At 38.1% G+C, this 22,750-nt stretch overlaps 1 protein-coding gene across 1 annotated transcript; it reads left to right on the top strand.

Moving 5' to 3' along the window:
* Positions 1-1,482: 1,482 nt before the first annotated feature.
* LOC104835987 lies at positions 1,483-12,851 on the top strand. The gene is given in 7 exon segments (XM_010574287.1): positions 1,483-1,567; positions 2,060-2,849; positions 2,851-2,960; positions 2,963-3,346; positions 11,091-11,171; positions 12,282-12,370; positions 12,525-12,851. Coding segments are annotated over 7 exon segments (1,866 nt in total).
* The last annotated feature ends 9,899 nt before the right edge of the window (positions 12,852-22,750 follow it).

The raw sequence follows: 22,750 nt of genomic DNA, 5'->3' as shown, positions 1-22,750 counted from the left end.
ACCAATAAGAAGCAATGGTGCTTTTTTTTGTGATAAATTGACACTAAAGCAAAATCTTGGCAATCTCCTATATTATTTAGAGGAGCAGTGATCAAAGGAAGAGGGATACAAAGAACTAGCACTCTCCTATATTCTGTACTGATGCAGAGATATTGTCAGTAATGGTGAATACAATTACTACCAAGGAGTGCTGGGAAAATGCTTTTAAAACTCACATTTATAAATCTTTGCTGCAAGTTAGAAGGAGGAGAGTAAAAGGAAGCCAAACAATATTCAGATACCTGCTACTATTTATAGTGGTTTAATTATACTGTTACTTTTTCTTGTATAGTGATGTTTTCTCAATACATTGCTTTTTATGCAGCCAGTGGATGTGCAGTCAATTTTATTATAATTATCTTGCTATTTTACAAAAAAGATTGGAATCTAATATTCAAAAAAATGTACTCTGCCTTCATATTAATAATAAGAAAAACAATCTCTTTATTCTCAAGCATACACTAAAAGGGGAGGCTATAGGAAATTTCTGGGTTTGCACTTTGTCAACAGTGGTCCACTCTCCATTGAATTTTCACCCTGATTCTTGTCAGCAACAGTCAGCACAATGGAAACCTACTGCATGGAGTATAAAACTGTGCGTGAGCTTCAGATTATTTCTTTCTTCGATGCAGACTGAGCAAGACAAACTACTACTGTTCTGGTGTCTCCCTGGGGTCTGAAGATCAGGCATGACAATAGGTAGAAAAGCTGCAAGAACAGTGATTGATATGGTATTACAAATGGCATTCTCATTTTTCCCTCCTTCTCAATAATGCAGCAAGCACTTCCAAAATGCACCCTTCAACTTATTATCTGGGGTGAGGGGAAGAAGATGATATTTTTATTCTTTTATTTGTAATACTCTCAATAATGGCTACTATAACTATTATTAATCAAAAGACCAGATTTGTATTTTACAAGTTTTATTCAAAGTGCTTAAGAAGAATTTTATGTGGAATCCAGAGACTCACAGCATTCTTAATTTCCAGAAAAAGAATCCTTTTTTTATGATAATATATCAGAATTAGCTTTCTGTGAAATACAAAACCAGTAGAAATACTGGTTATCGTTCATCATGTTGTGTGACTTCATTATACGTCTCAACATATATAATGTCTTTCTTAAAGCACTACTATATTCTTTAATTTACATGAAAATATATTTTTAAAAATAAGAACTTTTTATTTTGGTCCTTGTAAGTGGAGCTTGAAAATATGACCTCTAATAACCTGAAAAACAGAAGAGTATTTCTTGTGAATTATATAATGTTTTTTCAACACCTATTATGAAAACTGATTTTTGGTAATCCTGACATATGCTTTTGAACATTTGCTGTTGACAATACAGATGTCATAGAGTCCAACATTCAGATTTCTTTGAAGGGTGATGAATAATTTGGCAAAACAATTCTTTAAATTTGTCTGTGCAAAGGGGCTGTAAGATATGTCTACCCCAGTGATTCAGTGTAAACTTCAGTTTGTACCTGATCTCAGGGTCACTGGAGACAGAGAAAAAAATAGGCATAGGGGTATGTGTTGGACAGTTTCCACAGCCCTCTTGCTCCTTATCCTTGGGTAGGATAAATTTTTTTCTCTTTTTCCCTTCCAAAGAATCTAGCCTGATTCTTCTTCTAGCCTGATTCTTCTTCCTGGTTGCAGTGACCGTGAAATGGTGGAGTTCAAGATCCTTGGAGCAGTGAGGAGGGTGCACAGCAAGCTCACTACCCTGCACTTCAGGAGAGCAGGCTTTGGCCTCTTCAGGGATCTGCTTGGTAGAGTACCATGCGATAAAGCCCTGGAGGGAAGAGGGGACCAAGAAAACTGGTTAATATTCAAGCATCACCTCCTCCAAGCTTAGGAGCAATGCTTCCCAAGAAAGAGGAAGTCAGGCAAAACCCCCAGGAGACCTGCATGGATGAACAAGGAGCTCCTGGACAAACTCAAACACAGAAAGGAAGCCTATAGAGGGTGGAAGCAAGGACAGGTAGCCTGGGAGGAATACAGAGAAATTGTCCGGGCAGCCAGAGATCAGGTTAGGAAACCTAAAGCCCTGATAGAATTAAACCTAGCCAGGGACATCGAGGGCAACAAGAAAAGCTTCTATAGGTACATCGGTGATAAAAGGAAGACTAAGGAAAATGTGGGCCCTTTCCAGAAAGGAACAGGAGACCTGGTTACCCCGGACATGGAGAAGGCTGAGGTACTCAATGACTTTTTTGCCTCAGTCTTCACTGGCAAGTGCTCCAACCACACCACCCAAGACACAGAAGGCAAAGGCAGAGACTGGGAGAATGAAGAACAGCCCACTGTATGAGAAGGTCAGGTTCGAGACCATCTAAGGAACCTGAAGGTGCACAAGTCCATGGGACCTGATGATATGCATCCACAGGTCCTGGGGGAACTGGCGGATGAAGTGGCTAAGCCACTATCCATCATATTTGAGATGTCACAGCAGTCTGGGGAAGTTCCCACTGACTGGAAAAGGTTAAAAATAACCCCCATTTTTAAAAAGGGAAAAAAGGAAGACCCAGGGAACTACAGGGCAGTCAGTCTCACCTCTGTGCCCATCAAGATCATGGAGTGGATCCTCCTGGAAACTCTGCTAGGGTACATGGATAATAAGGAGGTGATTGGTGGCAGCCAACATGGCTTCACTACAGGAAAATTGCACCTTACAAATTTGGTGGCCTTCTATGACAGGGTTACAGTGTTGGTGGATAAGGGAAGAGCAATGAACATCATCTACCTGGACTTGTGTGAAGTGTTTGACACTGTCCCACATGACATCCTTGTCTCTAAATTCAAGAGACAGATTTGATGGATGGACCACTCGATGGATAAGGAATTGGCTGGATGGTCACAGTCAAAGAGTTGTGGTCAATGGCTCAATGTCCATGTGGATACCACCGACAAGTGGTGTTCCTCGGGGTCAGTGTTGGGACTGGCGCTGTTTAACATCTTTGTCTGCGACATGGACAGTGGCATTGAGTGCACCTTCAGCAAGTTTGCTAATGACACCAAGCTGTGTGGTGTGGTCAACACGCTGGAGGGAAGGGATGCCATCCAGAGGCACCTTGACAAGCTTGAGAGATGGGCCCGTGCGAACCTCATGAAGTTCAACAAGGCCAAGTGCAATGTCCTGCACATGAGTCGGGACAATCCCAAGCACAAATACAGGCTAGGCAATGAGTGGATTGAGAGTAGCCCTGCAGAAAAGGACTTGGGGGTATTGGTGGATGAAAAACTGAACATGAGCCAGCAATGTGCACTTGCACAACACAATGGCATTCTGGGCTGCATCAAAAGAAGTGTGTTTAGGAGGTCAAGAGAGGTGACTCTCATGAGACCCCACCTGGAGTACCGTGTTCAGCTCCGGGGCCCCCGACATAAGAAAGACATGGACCTGCTTGAGCGGGTCTAGAGGAGAGCCATGAAGATGTTCGGGGGGCTGGAGCACCTCCCCTATGAGGACAGGCTGAGAGAGTTGAGGTTGTTTAACCTGGAAAAGAGAAGGCTCTGGGGAGACCTTATAGTACGCTTCCAGTAATTAAAGGGGGCCTACAGGAAAGATGGGGAGGGACTCTTTAACAAGGAGTGTAATGATAGGACAAGGGGTAACAGTTTTAAACTGAAAGAGGGTAGATTTAGATGAGATATTAAGAAGAAATTCTTTACTGTGAGGGTGGTGAGGCACTGGAACAGGTTGCCCAGAGAGGCTGCGGATGCCCCATCCCTGGAAGTGTTCAAGGCCAGGTTGGATGGGGCTTGGAGCAACCTGATCCAGTGGAAGGTATCCCTGCCCTTGGCAGGGATGTTGGAACTAGATAATCTTTAAGGTCCCTTCCAGCCCAAACCATTCTATGATTCTGCCAGGTGCTAAAGGGAATATATGTTTTCAAAGGAAATGGAAGTACCTATGAATTTTAATCAAGTAAAAATATTTCATAACTGCCATACCAAATGGACTGTAAATATAAAAGTGGAACTTTAAGAAAATATTTAGTTTTATCACAAGTTTTGGGTCAGTTGTTCAAGTGTTAAAATGCAAGAAAAAATAATGAGTTAAATCAGTTGCTTTTCTTTTTGACCAGCTGTAACAGCAGGTAGCAATCTCACTTTACCTTGAAGGTGTCATTCATTACAAGCTACTTGTTTTCAGTCATGGGGACTTATTATAGTGGAAAATCACCAGGGAACCCCACTACTAATCTCTGAAATAACATACCATAAAAGCATTGAAATTAATATCAATGTACAAGGTATTCAAATAACATATTTTGCTTGCAGTTGTTTTTCTTACTGGAAGCTGAAGGTAGCCAAACATAAAGTCCTTCTAACCTTGGCAAGGGAATTTATACCAGAGGATCTTTAACACTTAGAGCAAGTGACTTACAATGTTATACTACTTTTAAATCTTCATCTATCATGCCGTACCTTCTTGCCCATCATTTAAACCATGTCAGTCTCTGCCACTGCCCCAGATGGCACCTGAAGTAACCCTGTGTATGAACAATAACTTCCACTGAAGTCGTATGGCTACTCCACAAAGAGCTTTAGGGTTTGCACAAGAGTAGAGAAGGACAGACTTCTGTGCTCTATGACTGCAAATGGGATTTAAGTAGTATGTTCAAGAATTTAAAAGAAAGAATGAAATATAAAAGTCGCCATAATTTATGAGTGATGTCACTGTCTTTATTGGGTTTTGACCACGCAGTACTGGTTAAGATCAAGGTAAGTTGTCAACAGCAGCGAGATAGAAAATTAAGAGGTTTGTCATTTGTTAAAATCCTTCCAGTGCTATGTTTTTTAATGATGAGAACACAGATTAGTCAGGCTTTAAAATGTTTAGGCATCATGGGTTTTCAAAATTCACAGTTTTCTCCCAGCACAGTCTTGACACTCAGGAACCTCTGTTCATTTATTCTATTAGATTATCTCAGAATTTTCATCATTCTGCCATTTGAATGCTTTACAAATACTACTGAATTAAGCTTTAATGTACTGGCACTCATACAAGTCTGTCACAATTCTTTAGTTTCCTCACGAATAGCACCACTAGATTATTGTAAAACAACATTCAAATTCTTTACTTGCATTTCAAATGACAAAATATAATCTGCAGTATTCCTGACTAACTTTCAATTTTCTGGGCAAACCTTAAGAGATACATAATTTATACACACATATATATGAGTGAGTGTGAGTGTGTATGTGTGTGCATGCATATATATAAGTATGTGCACATATATTTTTAATTTTAAGAAACTCTTGAGGATTCTAAAATGAAAATCATAGAGCAGCAGATAGTAGTAAAATTACTACTTTAATGAGCCATATTCTGGTAAATTTTCTCAGCTTGATGAGACCTAAGTAAGGCAACTATTCTCAACGAAGTCAGTATCAATGAAGTCATCTGAAGAAGTTCTCACAAATTTGAGTATCGCAATCAGTCTCGAGACAAGTGCCACAATTTTATTTCTTTCAAGTAATATCTGTTGCACTTTTATCAAAACCACGATAGTTTTCTAGTTTCCAAATTATTTTGAATCTAAGAAAATGTGTAAAATTCTTAAGTGAATTAAGATTATGTACCGAGTCTGGCTGGGATGGATTTAATTTTCTTCACAGCAGTTTGTATGGTGCTGCATTTTTTTTCATTTGCGACCAAAGCAATGCTGATATAACACACAAATATTTTAGCTGTTGCTGAGCAGTGCTTGCACAGCATCAAGGCCTTTTCTGTTTCTCACTTTGCCCCCCAGTGAATAGATTGGGGGATATGCAAGAGTTTGGGAGGGTACACAACCAGGAAGATGACCCAAACAAACCAAAGAGATATTCCATGCCATATAATGTCATCCTCAGCAATTAAAAGGAAAAGGAGGGGGGTTTAGGAGGGTTAGCGATCTTTTGCTTGGGAACTGACTGGGCATTGGTCTACCTATGGGAGGTGGTAAGTGATTGCCTTTGCATCAGTGGTTTTCTTTTCTTTCTTCTTCCATTTCTGCTTTGCTTAAATAACTTTTATCTTGACCCTGTCGTGGTTTGACTCCAACCAGCAACTAAGCACCATGCAGTGGCTCACTCACTCCCCCCCCCCACCAGTGGGATGGGGGAAAGAATCAGAAAAAAAAAAGTAAAACTTGTGGGTTGAGATAAGAAGTTTTCCAGGACTGGAAAAAAATCACTGGAGCTTTGAGACAATGGGATGACTTGGATTCTTAAGAAGAAGAGTACATAGGATTGCAGGCAACTGGGTAAACACTCAGAGGACTACAATGGTTTTCTCTAATAGGTCTAATGCTGAGATATGAGAGTCCCATTTTCTCTTGCTCCCCATCACATGATGTAAGCTGTCATTGCTCCACTAATTTCACAGTAAATATTACTCTTAGAAGGAAGAATTAGATCTTCAGTTGTATAATAACTCTTCTGAGGTCAATATATGCACTAAAGTCAGTCACTGCAGAGCTAGTCCTTTAAAAAACACCTGTGTAGGTGTTGTCAACTTCACCTGATGAAATACAAAGCAAAATATAAGTATTTCAGACCAGCTTTCTTCAAGTCTAAGCTTAGACTTAGATTACCTCTAAGTATTGTCTTTTTAAAAATCACTTCGTGTTTCAGCTCCTCTTTCTTTTCTGTCTTGTAGAGGTGTTTGAATTTGTGAGTAATACAGTAGAGAATTTTCTCTTCACTTTCAACAAAGTGACTGTTGAACAAACAAACAGACGGTCACAAACTTCAATGCTCATGCTAGTTTTCCCACCAGTTTATACAGTCATTGCGATCAGATGTTGATGTACATGCTCTTAAATCTTTGAAATGGAGATCCTGTATTCATGAGCAATGAAGGCTCTGAGTCTATCCACATGGAAATAATTCAAGTATTTTGGAAAATATTTCGCATTAAAAATCAATTTATAAATCACATGATTTGCGTTGAGTTTGGACTCTTTGCATTTTTTGCCATAATATATGATGCTTCTGAACTGGAGGTTTATAGCTGCAGTTCATTTGAAAGTCTTACTAAACACTAATTTACTTCTAATGATGCAAGCCATTTACACAGGTGCACCCACATAAGCATGCACATTAAGTATAGGATTTCTTTACAGCACTAAATATCCAAATGTAAAATTTAAATATTTGTCAGATCTACTTTCCTATGTCTGGTATTCCCACTGTCAGTAAAATAATAACATTTCCTCAAAAAAGCAGAAATATTGCTGGTAATTCCTTTTCCAAAACAAAAATAAAATTGTATTTCTTTTGAATATTAAACATTGTTTTGCGATGTTTATGCAAGCAGATAATTATGCAATAATCCCATATTAGTTTACAACTATATATATATAAATTACTGTCAACACCAGGTGAAGTGAAATATGTACTTCAATGTAAGTACCAGGATAAAGTGGAAGGTTAATTGAATCTATCATTGCAGTCAGCGGTCTTGTATCTTAGAGAAGAAACAGAGGAAATACAGATTGGTATCGCCATTCTGTTTTCATCGCTGCACTTTCTGCTCTTCTCCTTTGCTGTCCTTATTCATTTGTGATGACCTGGCTATTAGTGCTTCTTATCTTTTTGTACTTTTTTCCCTTCTCTCCCTGACATTACCATTACGAGAACCAAAACCCCATGCTCACAATCTATTTTCTCTTTGTATTACTATTTGCCAACAGGTGAGGTAAGAAGCTGGCACCTAGCACTTAAGTCCAGCCTGGCAAGCATGGGAAAAATGTTTATAGCTCTTGCATACCAGAAACAAGACTATATGCCATTCTGATTACACAGGATAATCTTTAAAACAGCTTGCAAATTTGACTACTTTTCCTTTACTAGACTTCCCAGCTTGATCTTTACTTAAGGCAATAATGCTGCAGATTCTTTCAGTGGGGTAGGGTCAGGACTATAATGCATAAAAGATTTCTACTGAAGAAAGTTGTCTAAAAGTTGTCTCTATGCAAAAGCTTCCAATCTTGTTTCCTGATATTTCTGAGCTGCTATTTCAGCTGGTTTTGAATCATTTGATAATGTGGTAAATTTTCATTTTCATGAAATATTTTTAGCTGATTTCCTTATAATGGACCATATAAAGTTTGATCAGGCCTTGGAAAGGTAAAATTTATAATTCTCTCTTGCTTTTCCTCTCCTTTCTCTTCCTCCATGACTGTGTCATTTGTGTAGTTCCCATCCACCCCCTCCTCCCCCAGCCTTCCATAATGCCTTTCCTCACCATGTACATGAAAGACTTAGAAATACAGGGTCTTAATGATAAAAGCTGAATCCATCAACAGGGAATGACTTGCTGCAATGTTAAGTTCATCTTTCCTGCTCCAAGCTCTGCACCAGCAGAATGGCATCCAGGGACTGTATTTAGGTTTTGTGTGCATTCAGATGGTGTTAGAACTGTGATCTTGTTTGAGAAGATGAGAAATCCAAAGCTTTTCTCTGGTTAAGTCATATTTAAGCGGTCATAAAGATATCCAGTCTCTTTTATTTTAAAACTCTAACCGTGTAAAGTATGTATTCTTTTCAAACCTTTGTTAGATCCTTCATTATTTTATAGCATTAGTCCTATATCTGACCATTTTTGCCTAAAATACATGGACCATACACACACAATTACATTTTGGACAGTAAGGGACTGGAGCATACATACAACATAATGAATAAGACCATTACAAATCCTATAAGCCCTGGTTTTTAGAGGATTCTTTAGGACTTTTACAGGGAATTGTGAAGAGAAAACTATGGAGGTTTGGGATTATTTTGAAAGTCCAATGGATCAGCAACCCAAATAGACAGTCGAGGAGTGTTCCAATTTCTTACAGACATTCTTTAGTACAGATGAGTTTTGTGAGGAAACATCCTCTGTTGTTCAAAGCTTTTTAAGAATAGGTTAAACAAACTGCTGCCAGGATAACTAATCCCTTAAAGTAGCAGATGGATTAGATGGCTTCTCAAGCTTCTTTGTAGTTGAGTTTCCTTTAATTCAGTTGTGCTTTGTTTCAAATTATATATGATCATCAGAACAGTGACTAATATATACCCTGAACTAAATTATTAGTAGATTGAATATTGGTTCTGCCAGTATATTCCCCAGCATCCAGTGTCAGAAACTTAAAGGAAACTTAATAGATAACCACTACTGACCAAAACCTAAATTTTCACCGTTGTGAACCTTAAATTCCTAGCTGACAAACTTGTGCATACTTCTGAATTGAATGTCAGACAATATAATTTTGCACTGACTCATCAGTGTCATCAGAAAATATAAGCTATTCAGAAGCAGTGGGCCACAGAAACCATAAAACATAAATATTGTTTTAGTGACAACTTACCTATGTGAACTTACAAGAAAAATGGGGCAGTTCTACAGACACATACAGACCCATGCTTGAAACAAGTGTCTGTGGACTTCTTTACCTTCATCGCAGGTGCAAAGGGGAGGTTATTTTTATTGAGTACCTTGAAAGGGGTAAAATATGATGGCAGTCCTCCCTCCAGGTCTTCCTGAGCTAGGCGGCCTCAAGTCCTTTTTTTGATAGCAGGTTGTGAGTGATGATGCTTCAGTTGATGGCTGATTTTACATTGATCAAAAAGGTCTTCCCTGCCTTGGTTGTTCAAACAGAAGAGAAAACATCAGTAACTGAGAAAACACAAGTCATCCAGAACCCATCAGTACTGTAGGAAGGAGTATATTTAACCTAAAAAGTAGTCACACCAAAAAAAGCAAAAATGTGTTGGAACTGCAGAGCTTGGGTAACAAAGCATATCATTTTTGACAGAGGAAAATAACTAATGAGTGGCATATCCTCATTTTTACTATGTCACAGAGGCTGGCATTCCGACAGCATTTAAAGGTCCTGATAATTCAAAAATAAATATTCTCTGTGAAGGCTTCTATTATGTTGGCATATAAAGGCATTTATACCATTCAGTGCAACTCAAAGCAGTTTAGGAAGTACTGTATAATTACATATCTGTGGATGGAGTGACTTTTGCAGTCACACAAAGCCACTAATATTATATATGCTTTGAATTATTTCTCATTCAAGCATGACCACTGGCCCTTTGCCACTTAATGTATGACATTAGTTTTATATCTCCTCACAATAATAGGACCTCCAGTTCTGCAGCATCCTCTGTTAATGAAATTTACCATCTACTTTAGTCTGAATCTAAATTGTACTTCTGAACATTTAACCTGCAGGAATTTGGTCTGGAGCTGTTCAGCTTCACCACATCTATTAATAGCTCAAATATATCTAAAATGAATGGAACAAAAGTCTGAATGTGTTTGAATATTGCAATTCTAATAGTACAGCTGGTGAAACTCAGAGTTTTGGGAACTCAGTACAAAGCCTGTGGAGGCTAGTGGAAAGACTCTGAAATGTCTCAAAAGTCTAATTCCATTGTCCTGATTTCTACCATAAATGTATAAGCTGCTCATGTTCTACTCAGAATTCATTACAGGTTGTCTTGAAATCTGGCACCCACTTGCATGGACCCTTTTCAGAAAACTTGACCTGACTTTTCAGTTAAACAGGCAGGGAATCTGACTGTGTGTTGCTGTATATGCTTGGTTTGTCCCACTATATGGTCTACGTAACCATGAGGGCTGGAGCGGAGCTCCCAGAGCACAGCTAACAGAGGCAGCCAACAGATGTAGCAGTTTCTGGGCTCTGCTTCCTTGACATGTTCTTGAGTTTCTGAGCACTTTGTCAGCCACCTGGGAACTCCTGGGAACCTTCGGAGGAACATGAGGTTGCCTACTGCTGCCAGGTAAGGCTAAGGATAAGGTAAAGCTAAGGTCTAGCAGATTCTGACAAACTCTGTCAGCTGTCCTTCATCAAGTGGTGCCTGCAATCTTTGTTCTAGCTTAACCCTAAGTAGGGAGGGTAAGCTCCTTCCTTTTAACCCGTGCTAGGGAAAGGCCTATATAAGAGCTAGGCCCAGCACACAGCCAGAGGTAATGGTTTGTGCAGTGGGATGTGAGGGATGGGCCTGCGAACTTTCTCTGTCTAACCCATACATCCTTAGGTATGGAGGGAGGAAGCCCAGGTGGTATTCTTGTCAGTCGTGATAGGGAAAGGCCTGAGTACGACTCAATGGATCCTGCAGGTACTAATTACACAGCTGGTGTTGGCAGCAGGGTTTCAGTTTCTGTGGCCACGAGGACCTCTTTGAGGGCCATCAGCTGCTTGGAAGAGATGGGATCCATTTGACTTAGTTTGCAAAGATATCTTTGTCAACAGGCTGGCAAACCTGGTATGGAGAGCTTTAAATTAGAAATGATGAGGAACAAACAGACAGAGAAGTTGGGGATAAGATAGGCAAGCCGAAGGTCTGGGTTGATGAAAATAGAAGGGGCGCAAAAATCAACAAAACAAGAGTGGAAATGGAATCCCTTTGAGTGTTGGCATGTAAAGAAGGAAATGCTTGCAGAAGAGCGTTATAGGGAAAGCTCTAAAGCCTGTTTAAGGGAATTGGCATGCTTGGGTACCCTTCCAAAGTGCCTCTGCACTAATGCATGCAGTCTGGGGCACAAACAAGGGGAGTCAGAAGTATGCACTTACAGGGATATGACCTCTATAGGATGACAGATATGTGGTGGGATGGCTCACATGCCTAGAATACTGCAATGGAGGGATATAGGCCTTTTAGGAAGTACAAGCAGGAGAGGTGAAGAGGCGGAGTTGCCTTTTATGGTGAGGACAGCTGGAATGCATGGAGCTCTGCCTTGGGATTGGTCAGGAGCCAGCTGAGAGCTTATGGGTCATGATTGTAGTAGATATCTTCTATAGATCTTATTAGGAAGAAGTACTTGAGGCCTTCTTCAAACAACTGGAAGAAGTCTCATGGTCACAGGCCCTGGTCCTCACGGGTGACTTCAACCACTCCGATATCTGCTAGAAGCATAATGCAGAAGGACACAAGCAATCCAGGAGATTTCTTGAGTGCATCTGTGGCAATACAAAAGTGGGAGGACTGGCTGATACACCAGAGGGTTGTTCCACCATCCAGAGGGATCTTGACAGACTGGAGAGAGAGGCATATGGAAACCTCATGAAGTTCAACAAAGGGAAAGGCAAAGTCCTGCCTCGCAGAAGGAATAACCTCAGGGACCTCTACACAATGGGGGCCAATTGGCTGGAAAAGAGCTTTGCAGAAAAGGACCTAGGGTCCTGGCAGACAACAAGCTGGCCGTGAGTCAGCAATGCACCCTCACAGCAAAAAAGGCCAACAGCATCCTGGGCTGTGTTAGGAGGAGTGTTGCCAGCAGACCAAGAAAGGTGATCCTTCCCCTCTTCTCAGCACTGGTGAGGCCACACCTGGAGTACTGTGTCCAGTTCTGGGCTCCCCAGTACAACACAGACACAGAGCTACTGAAAGGAGTTCCTGAAAAGGTCCACTAAGATGGCTGAGTCCAGAGCATCTCCATGAGGAAAAGCTGAGAAAGCTGGGACCAATTAGGCTGAAGAAGAAAAGGCTCAGGGGGAACTCACTGTGTACAAATACCTGATAGGAGTGAATGAAGAAGCAGGAGCCAGACTCTTCTCCGTAGTGCCCAATGACAGGGCAAGAGGCAGTGGGTACAAATTAGAATACAGGAAATTCTATCTGAACACAAGAAAACACGTTTGTGCTGTGACAGTAGTTGAACACTGGTACAGGTTGGCCGGAGAGATTAGGCATTCAAATGTCTGCGGAGGCATTCAAAACCTGGACAGACTCAATCCTGGACAACCTGCTCTAGCTGACCATGGTTTGCATGGTGGGGTTGGACTAGAAGATCTCTAGAGGTCCCTTTCAACCTCAATTGTTCCGTGGTTGTTCAGAGCTTTTTCTGACTAATATGCTACAGATTCTGTTCAGTAGGAACCAAAGTGATTCTCTAGTTTGTCTGTGCCACTGATCAACCCAGTCAGTGGGAGATGTTTCCAAACTGATTCCTGTGGATTCATCTTTGGGTTCCAATGATGAATTTTTACTAGGTGTTTACTAGATTCAGCAGGATGAGTTTCATGCTCCTGCATCTGGCAGGAATGCAAATTAAAGCTAAGTATTCTCAGTTTGTGATTTACAGTGAAGTCTTGTGAGAGCGTGCGTGTAATTGCTCAAAGAAATGGTAGGGGTTCAAGACGCTTTCCAATGACACTTTAATTATATTTATGTAATAATACACCATTTTTCTGTCCTTGACTCTCAAAATAAGTAAAAATAATAATTGCTTAGGTACTTACTGGTACTTAACAACTGAAGGACTACCTGTATAAAAAATAAAAAGGTATTATAAAAAAGTAAAAGGTAATGGCACAGTGCATTATAGCTGGACCATAAATGAAAAATTAGAGAAGAGAGTTCCTCCCCCCCTACTCGAGTATGCACATTACTTTATGTTACCCCACCACATTTAATTGTAACCGTTTACTGTGTACAGATAATGTTATTTTATCAGTTGGATGTGCACAAGTGTCTCAGAAATTCTGATGAAGAGTTATCTGTTCTACCTACTTAATGATTTTTTTAAAAAATTATTATTTTATAACCTATATAAACCTCACTGTCTTGACTTTGTTTTACACATTCATTTTCTTTTTACACAGGGAGGATGTCCTTATAGGTAAGTGAGCTTCCATTTCAGCTTCTAAGAAGACTTAAAAGATTACTTGGCAGCAATGTTGCTGGCTCATATGACAACAGTAACAATTTTTCTGCTAGGTCACATGCTTTAACATGCAGGTATTAGGAATCCATGTGACAGCTAAATCTATGTGAATTAAGAGGTCTTGTGACCTCTGCCATAGAAAATGGTAAAAGCAATGCTCAACATCCCATAAATCTCATTTCCACAGCTTCAGAAGTAAATGTATGGAGAACACAATTAAAAAGATTTATGTGCTTCATTCTACTGTCAGAGATTGAAGAAGATGGAAACTCCATGAAGAGCATCAATATCTTCATCTTAAATGAAGGAAGGATGAAACATTTGGATCCTTAGATGTAGCTGGAATTCTTAATCCTTTCCCAGTTGTTGAAATGAAGATTCTCTGGGAAGAATCAAGATATGGGAGGATATGTCTGTCTGAGGAGATTTAACACAACTGTACAGCCTATGAAAATTGATGTATAGAAGAGCAGAAGGGCCTAATAAGAGGCATGATTGCCACAAATCTACAGTGAGGATGAATAACTACACAGTAAGATTCAGCAAAATATAGGCACAGCTGTTTAAAAATTGGCATTTCCCATCTTCATCATACCAGCAGATGTCAGATTTCATTAGGCAACAGCTTGAAAGCCCTGAAATATCAAGGATCTGCTTTATTACCTTCCTTGCACACTTTAACCGCCAAGCATTTCCAATGCAAGCTATCACAAGTAGCTGAATGTGCTAACCTTCACCACATTTTCTTGAGAATTAAACAAAATGACGCTAAAGGAGGGCTTGTAAAAAGAATTTCAAGTTTTGAAGTGATTTAGAGCCTGAACCTCCCTGAAGGGTCTTTTTTCTCTTGGAAGGAAACCTTGTTGAAGGTAAATGTCCGTGCATCACCTGGGTCAGGGTAATGGTTTTGACTCTGTTGTTTGAACTGGGACCCAGAATCGAACAGCCTGACCTCTTGAACTTTAAACAAGATTTTCAACAATAGATCATTTGGTCCAGTCAAGCATTTTTTTTTTTTTTTTAATTCAAGACTTTCTCATTCTGCACCTTATGTCACTTGTTTTCAGTCAGTAACTGTAAATCTGTTGGCTTTTGATCTGATGTCATATACTTTTTTATGAATCTATCTTGCATGCAATAAAATTGAAGCTATTTAATGAGTCTGATAAAGTATAAATATATAAGTAAAAACAAACCCAAACCAAATATAAACTATCTTTGCCAAATAAAGATCACTGTTCACATATATAATATCAGAAAAATTGTGATTTAAAAATACTTCTGTTTCCATTAATGACACAAACTTACAGCATACATAAAGCATTATTTCCATTTTTCTCATTTTCAGCATTCCCTTTACTTCCATAATCCTTGAAATAATTTGGGTTTCTCCTACATCTGTTTTAAAAGATGTACCACTTCATTAAACTTATCCAACAACAGTGATAAAAATTTTAAGAATTATGATAATCCTGAATTGTCTCTGTAGACAAAAGCATTTCCCATTCAAAATAAATAATAAATTCAGTCTGAAGATTTAGTTTTCTTTCACTTCTTCCTCCACACTTGCCCAAATCTCTTCTTTCCTTGAGAAGCTGTAATCAACCTGAAGATCCTTACCTGCAAAGAGGAGGAAAGGAATGAATCCTCACCACAATGTTCCTTCACTTAAATGTGTTTCCCAGGTGACCCAGAGGGGTTTCTTTTTTTTTTTTTTCTTTTTTTTTTGAGGGGTAAGTTGGAGATCATATAATGATAATTTATTTTGCATCTGTTCACAGGAGTTTCATATGAGATATCTAAGTGCCATATAAACAAAAAATAATGAAGCAACTCAAAGTTATTGCTGTGGTGTACACATTTTATGGAGGGATAAAAACCGAAGAACAAAACTTAAATTCTCAGTTATAGAACTCATACCTTAGCTTTACAAAAAAATCAAGATTTTATAATACAGAAGACATTCAGGTGCCATGAGGATGAAGGAGGAGTTGATTACAAGTGCTGAGGATTGTTGTTTTGTATTTCTAAAGAAATACTTATAAATTTCTTTTTGAACATGGACCCTGCTCTACCCATTAGATTATTCTAGTTTCTGCAGTATTCAGCATATCTTCTTCAACATAATTCTTATTTGACTTTTTTATTCTGTTCAGCTTCTCCTTGGTTGTGTTGCTTTTATAATGTTTTATCAGTGACATCACCTACTTCTGGCTGTTATTGGGATGTCACACATTCCAGATCATGATTTGAATAATACAATAAGTAGGAGGATGAAGAGGACTATAAAAGCAAAAGAAACCCCCTCAAGTAATTTGGTGAAACTCCTGGATGGATTAGCAGTGTATATTTGTTTTTTAACTGTTATGCGCTTTTCAATGTAGAGAAGAACAACTCATCCTCTAGTTAATTCACTATGTCCTTCCTTCCCGTGGTTGAGTCTTTCTAATTTCTGAATTATCATTTACAGATTTTGCCACAAATATAATTGTAAATATGTATAAATAAAAATTTAATCTTCTCTTCCTCATTGGCTCTTTCCTTTCACTAGACAAGAGAGGGAGAGAAGGCGGGAGGGAGGAAGACACCCTCAAACATCACAGGATGGAAATTCAAATGATAGATAGAAAAAAGAACAATATGAAGAAAGAGGATACCTGTTTTATCTTTTTATTACTTTGTTTATATTTTCATGTGACCAGTAACTTTGTAATTTACTCTCTATGTATTTTATCTGAATTGAATCAGTGATAGCAGCAAAGCTAAATGAGTTCCATTCTTATCAAGAATATGATGATAACAGAGAATTAGAAGAGTAGAATAGAATACAAGACTGATAAAACAGAAGACTGTGAGTTTGGAAATAGTACTGCTTTCTCTCATTGCAAATGGGGTGCTGTCTACTGTTGAGGATTTCTTGGCTGGGCAAAGGAATGTGAGCAACCCAGCCGTTAGGTGGGAACAAAGCATAAGTTTACAAAACGCTGGAACAGACAAGGACGCTGTGTCCTTGTATGCTGGGAAAAAGGAAGATAAAGAAGAGCCTGACAAACACCTGGATGCTGAAGAATGAGATAAGTGATTGCTGGACACCTCGTGAAGAAGCTTGCTCAGCCAATAGAGAATAAGATAGTGTCGCGTGAAACGGGGTATCGTACCAATTAGAGTATTGTATATGGCGCGTGCACAAGCGCATAAGGTATATAACTGTATCAAATGTTGTAGTAAAGGGCTTCAGTGGATCACATTGGTCTGTGTGTGATGTCGCTCCGCAACAGTCTACAATAGCATCCAAGGAACAAGTGTTTTGTAGGATTTGTGCAAATTAGCATACTCGATTTCCAACATGCTTCTTAATATTTTTTTTACAGTGGAGGCATAAAGAATATAGATGAGAAATTGCCTAATTGGAGTGGGAGGGGAAAGAAGGCATTTATCTAGGAAAGGTCTGTTAATAAGTCTGGTAGGGGTATGCATCATTTACGAGCCTGCCCTAAAAAAGGTATGGTACTGAAGATACTAGGGGTGATGACAGTTTGAGAAGTATCAAATGATAAAACAGAGATAAAAACAGATAGCAAGGCTAATTACAACCAACAAATCTGCAGTGGCTATACTGCCTCATGTAGGAGTTCACTGAGGCTACAAACTATTATTTTTCAAACTCTCAATGCATTTAGTGTACCGTAGAATTTAATAGACATGTTAAAACTGACATGAAAATAAAATTTTCATGGTTTTTTTGTTTTCCTAAATGGATGTTTTCTTTTCTGAGCACCTGCTAAAGGAGCATAAGTAGAGGAGAGATGGATAAAAAACACATCTGCAAAGTCACTAAAATGAAGCTCTGTGTATTGTAGTCTCTTGGTAGTTCAAGAAAAATCTGTTTTTCACTGTGTTTTCTTTAAAATAGGTAATCTGAAAATGTTCCATATTGAATGAGCTACATTGCTTGGATTGTTTAAATAAAAAAATGATGTGTGATAAAAAAGCAAAGGTATCTTTTTGACAGGCATATACATATGAGAAACCATATGAGATTACCTAACTTAGGTAGTCTCCTTTGAGCTGGTTTGCTAATGATAATTCTAATTATTTTTTCACATCCAAAGAGGGAATATCCATTCCAGGCTAATTTTCCTTCTTTGAGTTGCAAACCCCTAGAGCATTCTAGCTTTAGCACGGACTTAATTCATTCCAAAGTGCATACTTTATTTGGGAATTGTGTATTTAATCAACTTCTACAGTAGCCTGTATTTGAATAGACATCAGAAAAAAGTGAACTTCCTTGTCATTTTTTAAGCCTCTGGAATAGTTTTTGTTCAGTGTCTGACCTATAGGACATATCAAAACTGAATAATGTATGTAACAAAATAAAGACAACAAGGTCAGAGAAGATGTAGGATTTTTACAGTAAGGAACATTCAGGGACATGATAGTATGTGAGACATATTCCTGAATGTTAAGGAGGATTTTTTTTTCCTTAGTTTTCATTGCAAGTAAATGAGCTCAAAGATGTGAGAAAATAAATTAGATTCTAGAAAAAAATGAAACTTTGAGCGCATGCTAGATAGGAATTAACTGCTTTCTTTGCTCCTTGGGATTTTCTGTGGACCTCAGGGAAGTTCTAGGAGGTTGCCTTAGCAATACTACACTTTAATAATTGCATTAGTCAGAAAATTAAAAGCCCTCAAAATACTACAGAAAATCACAGAGTGCCCACAAAAACAAAATTATCACCTGTAGAGAGGCCTCTTTTTCCTAGATCTTGGGTCTTCTCTTTCTCAGACAGTCTTTGGTAGATGCCTATTATTGTTACAGAATTTCCCAAGATGGGGACAGGTGCAATATTCCATATCGATATATCCTCTGTCTGAACTCATTCTTGAGTAGATGTGGCACAGAATTCAGGGACCAAGTTTCAGTTCTTCAGTCTTACCTCTATACCTACCACAAGGAAAGCATGAAGGTACAGTGCTCCAGGAATGGCTTTCTCATTGCCTATGGAAAAAGATGAAAATCTGAAGGAAATCCCCTCCACTTGTATAGAGGAAAAAGGAACCAAAAGAACATGGCAATCTCCTTTAGACTCTGATATATAAAAACTTCCCATGACATAGTACTAAAGATAGCTCAGAAATAATGTCACAGTGACCAGCAGTTGATGATGCAGGTATACGATTCCAGATTGCCATCGCTTCAGGGTCAGTCATCCTGAGCTCATAGGTCAGTCATTTTTTGCCTAAACCAGTGCAAGACATTAATTTTCAATGATTCATTCAATGTAAATCATACACACATATGTATATAATTATAATTTTCAGTTAAAAATATGGTTTATACATGTGCCTATAGCTTTGCTGCAAGATTAAGATACAATAAGAAATGTTTGCTTATGGAATTGATTTTTGATAGTCAAACCACACTGCCAATACTGAAAGCTTTTTCTCATCTCTGCATTTCATCCTCTGTCTTTTGTAATCTTTCAGTGAAAAAGTAACACAGCATTTTATTCCTCACTAGTTTTGTCTTCTACCATTTTGCAAAAATTGATTTTTCCACTGCCACCTCTGTTTGTCATGAGGCATAGACTACATTGGCAATGGAATATTTACTACCTGCTTTGTAAAAGCATAATCAGCTATGCCAGCAATGATGCAAATGACATTCTGGAAACAGGGTTTGTTAGAGTTCCCTTCACCATCAGTTAAAAACCTAGTTTTTCCTCAGTACAAGAAAATTACTGACATGCTATAGGTCGATGCAAGAATGGCTTAAAGCCTTGTTATTGTGGGTTAAGGTGGTGGTTATATAAAACAGCTTTTCATGAAATATACATGCTGACTGAAATTCTTTTTCAGGTGCTGGGATCAGAGGCTAGAATATTTGATGCCTAATTTTTGCTAGCCTTTTTGATTTGTTAAGAAAATAAATGTTATGACAGCTTAGGAAAATGTGTGAATACTAACATTCACAAGAAGGCAAGCAGAGTCATTTTAAAATAAAAGCTTGAATAAATGCTGCACATTGGTGTTTGTGAACATCCATTTGAATTTTCCATCCTAACAAATTATCACTCAATTTTTTTTTTTGTTACTGACCAGCCATGAATATGTTTGTTCACAGTTATTTTTCCAGAAATAGCTGCCAATCATACTCTTGTATTTTACCTGCTAATAACAATGTCAGTATATAAATGAGTCTTCACAGGTCAGAATCAAACAGAATACTTCATGGCACAAGGCAACGTGAGGAGTTTAAGAAATAAAGACCTCATGTAGCTTCAGGAGATTTGGAAGCAGGAATCCAGACAGGCTTAAAGAAAACAGTGTTGTAATGGTTTTTAAAAGGTCATCTTTTCATCCCATTATTTCATGTATATTTAAATTTTCCCTAGGTATTTTTATGACAGTTGCTTAAAATCTCCAGGTTAGGTAAGAAGCATATGACAATAGTAAAAGAAAAGTAATATATTTTATATCTACAAGTTTTATTTATTTATTTTTTTCTCAGGTAGATAACTACAAATAGAAATCCATTTCATTTTATAAGAGCATTCACACATATTTTTTCAAACATAGGGCTATCCTCACTATTGCATCTGCAGTTTTCAGATCCTACTTTGTCATCATCCACAGAGAAATTTACTGTTCTCTGAGCTTCACACTTCTCAGTTTTCCAGTGATATTCCCACTTATTCAAACAAATTAGATAATCCTGGTATAACTTTTCATTCTGATAACATACATTGTCATTAGCATTGTCATCAATTTATGGAAAAAAACCTGGAAAGCCAGGAGTATTGAGGGAGCTACTCAAGGTCAAACAAGTTGGAGAGAAGATGAAAATAAATCTCAAATTTTTGTTTTAACCTATATTTTACTTTAGATAATTGATACATAAAGCTATTTTGGAGATAAATTATTCACATAGTTTGAGCTTACACTGAAGTAGTCTAGCTGGTAAGGAAACATATCTGTGTCTTGAAAAGAATTTGCAAGCTATGTAAACTCTACACAGTGCATTCTCTGTTTACGCACGTGTGTGTATTCCAGAGACACATATAGTCACAGATGCACAAGGACTTGCCTGTCTCCAGTTCATTCACAATGGTGCACACAGAAAACCTTCAAGCTGCAGAATTAGATGGAGATTCTGTGGACAGACCTCCTTCCTCCAATCCTTCCTTTCTTCTATGTTTCCTCTTGTGTCCAAAGAAACATTGTAAATAACATGTATGTGGAACAAATTTGACATATTCCCTTAACATATGAACTTTTCAGGAATACTATGGGCAATGGATAATAATATGGTTAAAACCTTTTTTCATTAGGGAAAAACAGTAGGTGAAATATAGGACAGGATCTCACAATATTCAGTCAAGTCACAGACAGAAAAACATCAAAATCAGGCTACTGATTATTTGTCATATATACACAATAAACCCCCTGTGTTAGTAATATCCTTAGCAATTTTGAAGCAAGCTTATATGATAGAAATAATATACTTAAAATGTAAAAAGGATCATTTTGAGAAATACCCTAAACAGAAACCTTTTGAAGATATATCCCCATATACTTAAAGAGTTTGAACAAGTTTGCCTTTCCATTCTAAGCAGTCTAATTAAACTTGTTATCTTGCTTGTTCCCTAAGAAACAAAGAGAATCAGGAATGTCAAACCTTCAGAATAATTCAGTTAATGATGTTCAGTATGGTAATAAACACAGACACATACTATTTTACCCAAAAATAGAGGAATGGAAGTAACTCCATTGACAATCAAGGTTAAAAGTGGATCTAGCAAAAGCTCTTAAAAAATTGTAAATCTCAGAATGAACTTGGAAAAGGACAATAATTAGTATGATGAGCATGTCGTATCCTTTAAAGTCTATGCTTTATGTCAGTGGCCATGGAATTATGTAGACTGAATGTTTATGCTACTCCATTGTTTCTCTAGTGACAAGTTTTAAGACACACTGCAGGATTTCATGGTGATAATGAGAACATTGGGAATATTCTGTAGATTAAAACCGGTTTGTAGTCTAGCTGAATTTGTCTATTGCGAGATCATGGATATACACAGGACAGACAATATCCTTTGGTCATGAAAAAAACTGTAATGATCATCCTTGTCTATTTTAGTGAAGAAACGTGCTTCATCTTATAATACAAAAGCGGATTCACCTATCAGGTGGTAATGGGATGGAATAAGATATGGTAGCTCTCTCCACTCATAGCCCTGTTATATGAATCAAGTAGATTTTGAAATATTAAATCACATCCTCTTCTTGTGTAAGTAAACTGGATTCAACATTAATATATAGAAATTTCCAATCAACTATTACTAGCATAGGGAATTCTTGTATTTTTCATATAGGATTACAGTAAAGATTTTCAGCATATCTTGAACCAAATTGAGAGACACTTTCCCCTTGCTACTTGACCAAGGCTAAATCTCATAAAGAGAAATGCAGAATGTGCTGTGCTGGTGGTTTTGCCAGGGGTTTTTTTGCCTAGTTTGTGATTCACACCCTGAAAATATGCCTCAAGTTTTTCTTGGGTTCCAAGAGAAACAGGCAGCCTTTTTGAAGCCTCCTGTTAGTAAATCAAGATCCCAGCCCCTCTATAGGGGGACTGTATAGAAAGAAATAATCTCTGGGCATAGGTATAATTATCCAAGTCTCTGCTGATACCTAGAATCCTTAACCTTAATCAGCACATATAACAGGAGAACTGCAATGGTTTATTTCCTGCTTATCTCCTCTTGGCAATGGCAGTGAGTTAAGTCCTCAAACTGATTTCTTTAGGTCTTGCAGCTGCCTTTGATACAATTAACCATGAATCATTACTGATACTGTTTTGTAAAATATGCTAGGAATAGACAAAATTATGCTCTATTCCTTTCATTCTGTAAAGATACATGAGAAGAGCTGACCAGAGAGAGCTCTACACTACCACTGATCTGAAAATTGGAATGGTAATGCCATTATAAAGCTGTATTTTTTGTATTTGTTTTCACCATGCATCAGAT

Source organism: Haliaeetus leucocephalus, unplaced genomic scaffold, assembly GCF_000737465.1.
Source record: "Haliaeetus leucocephalus isolate CR32 unplaced genomic scaffold, Haliaeetus_leucocephalus-4.0 Scaffold417, whole genome shotgun sequence".
Classification (NCBI taxonomy): domain Eukaryota; kingdom Metazoa; phylum Chordata; class Aves; order Accipitriformes; family Accipitridae; genus Haliaeetus; species Haliaeetus leucocephalus.
The sequence above is the reverse complement of the archived record's forward strand: the minus strand, read 5'-3'. Positions and strand labels throughout refer to the sequence as shown.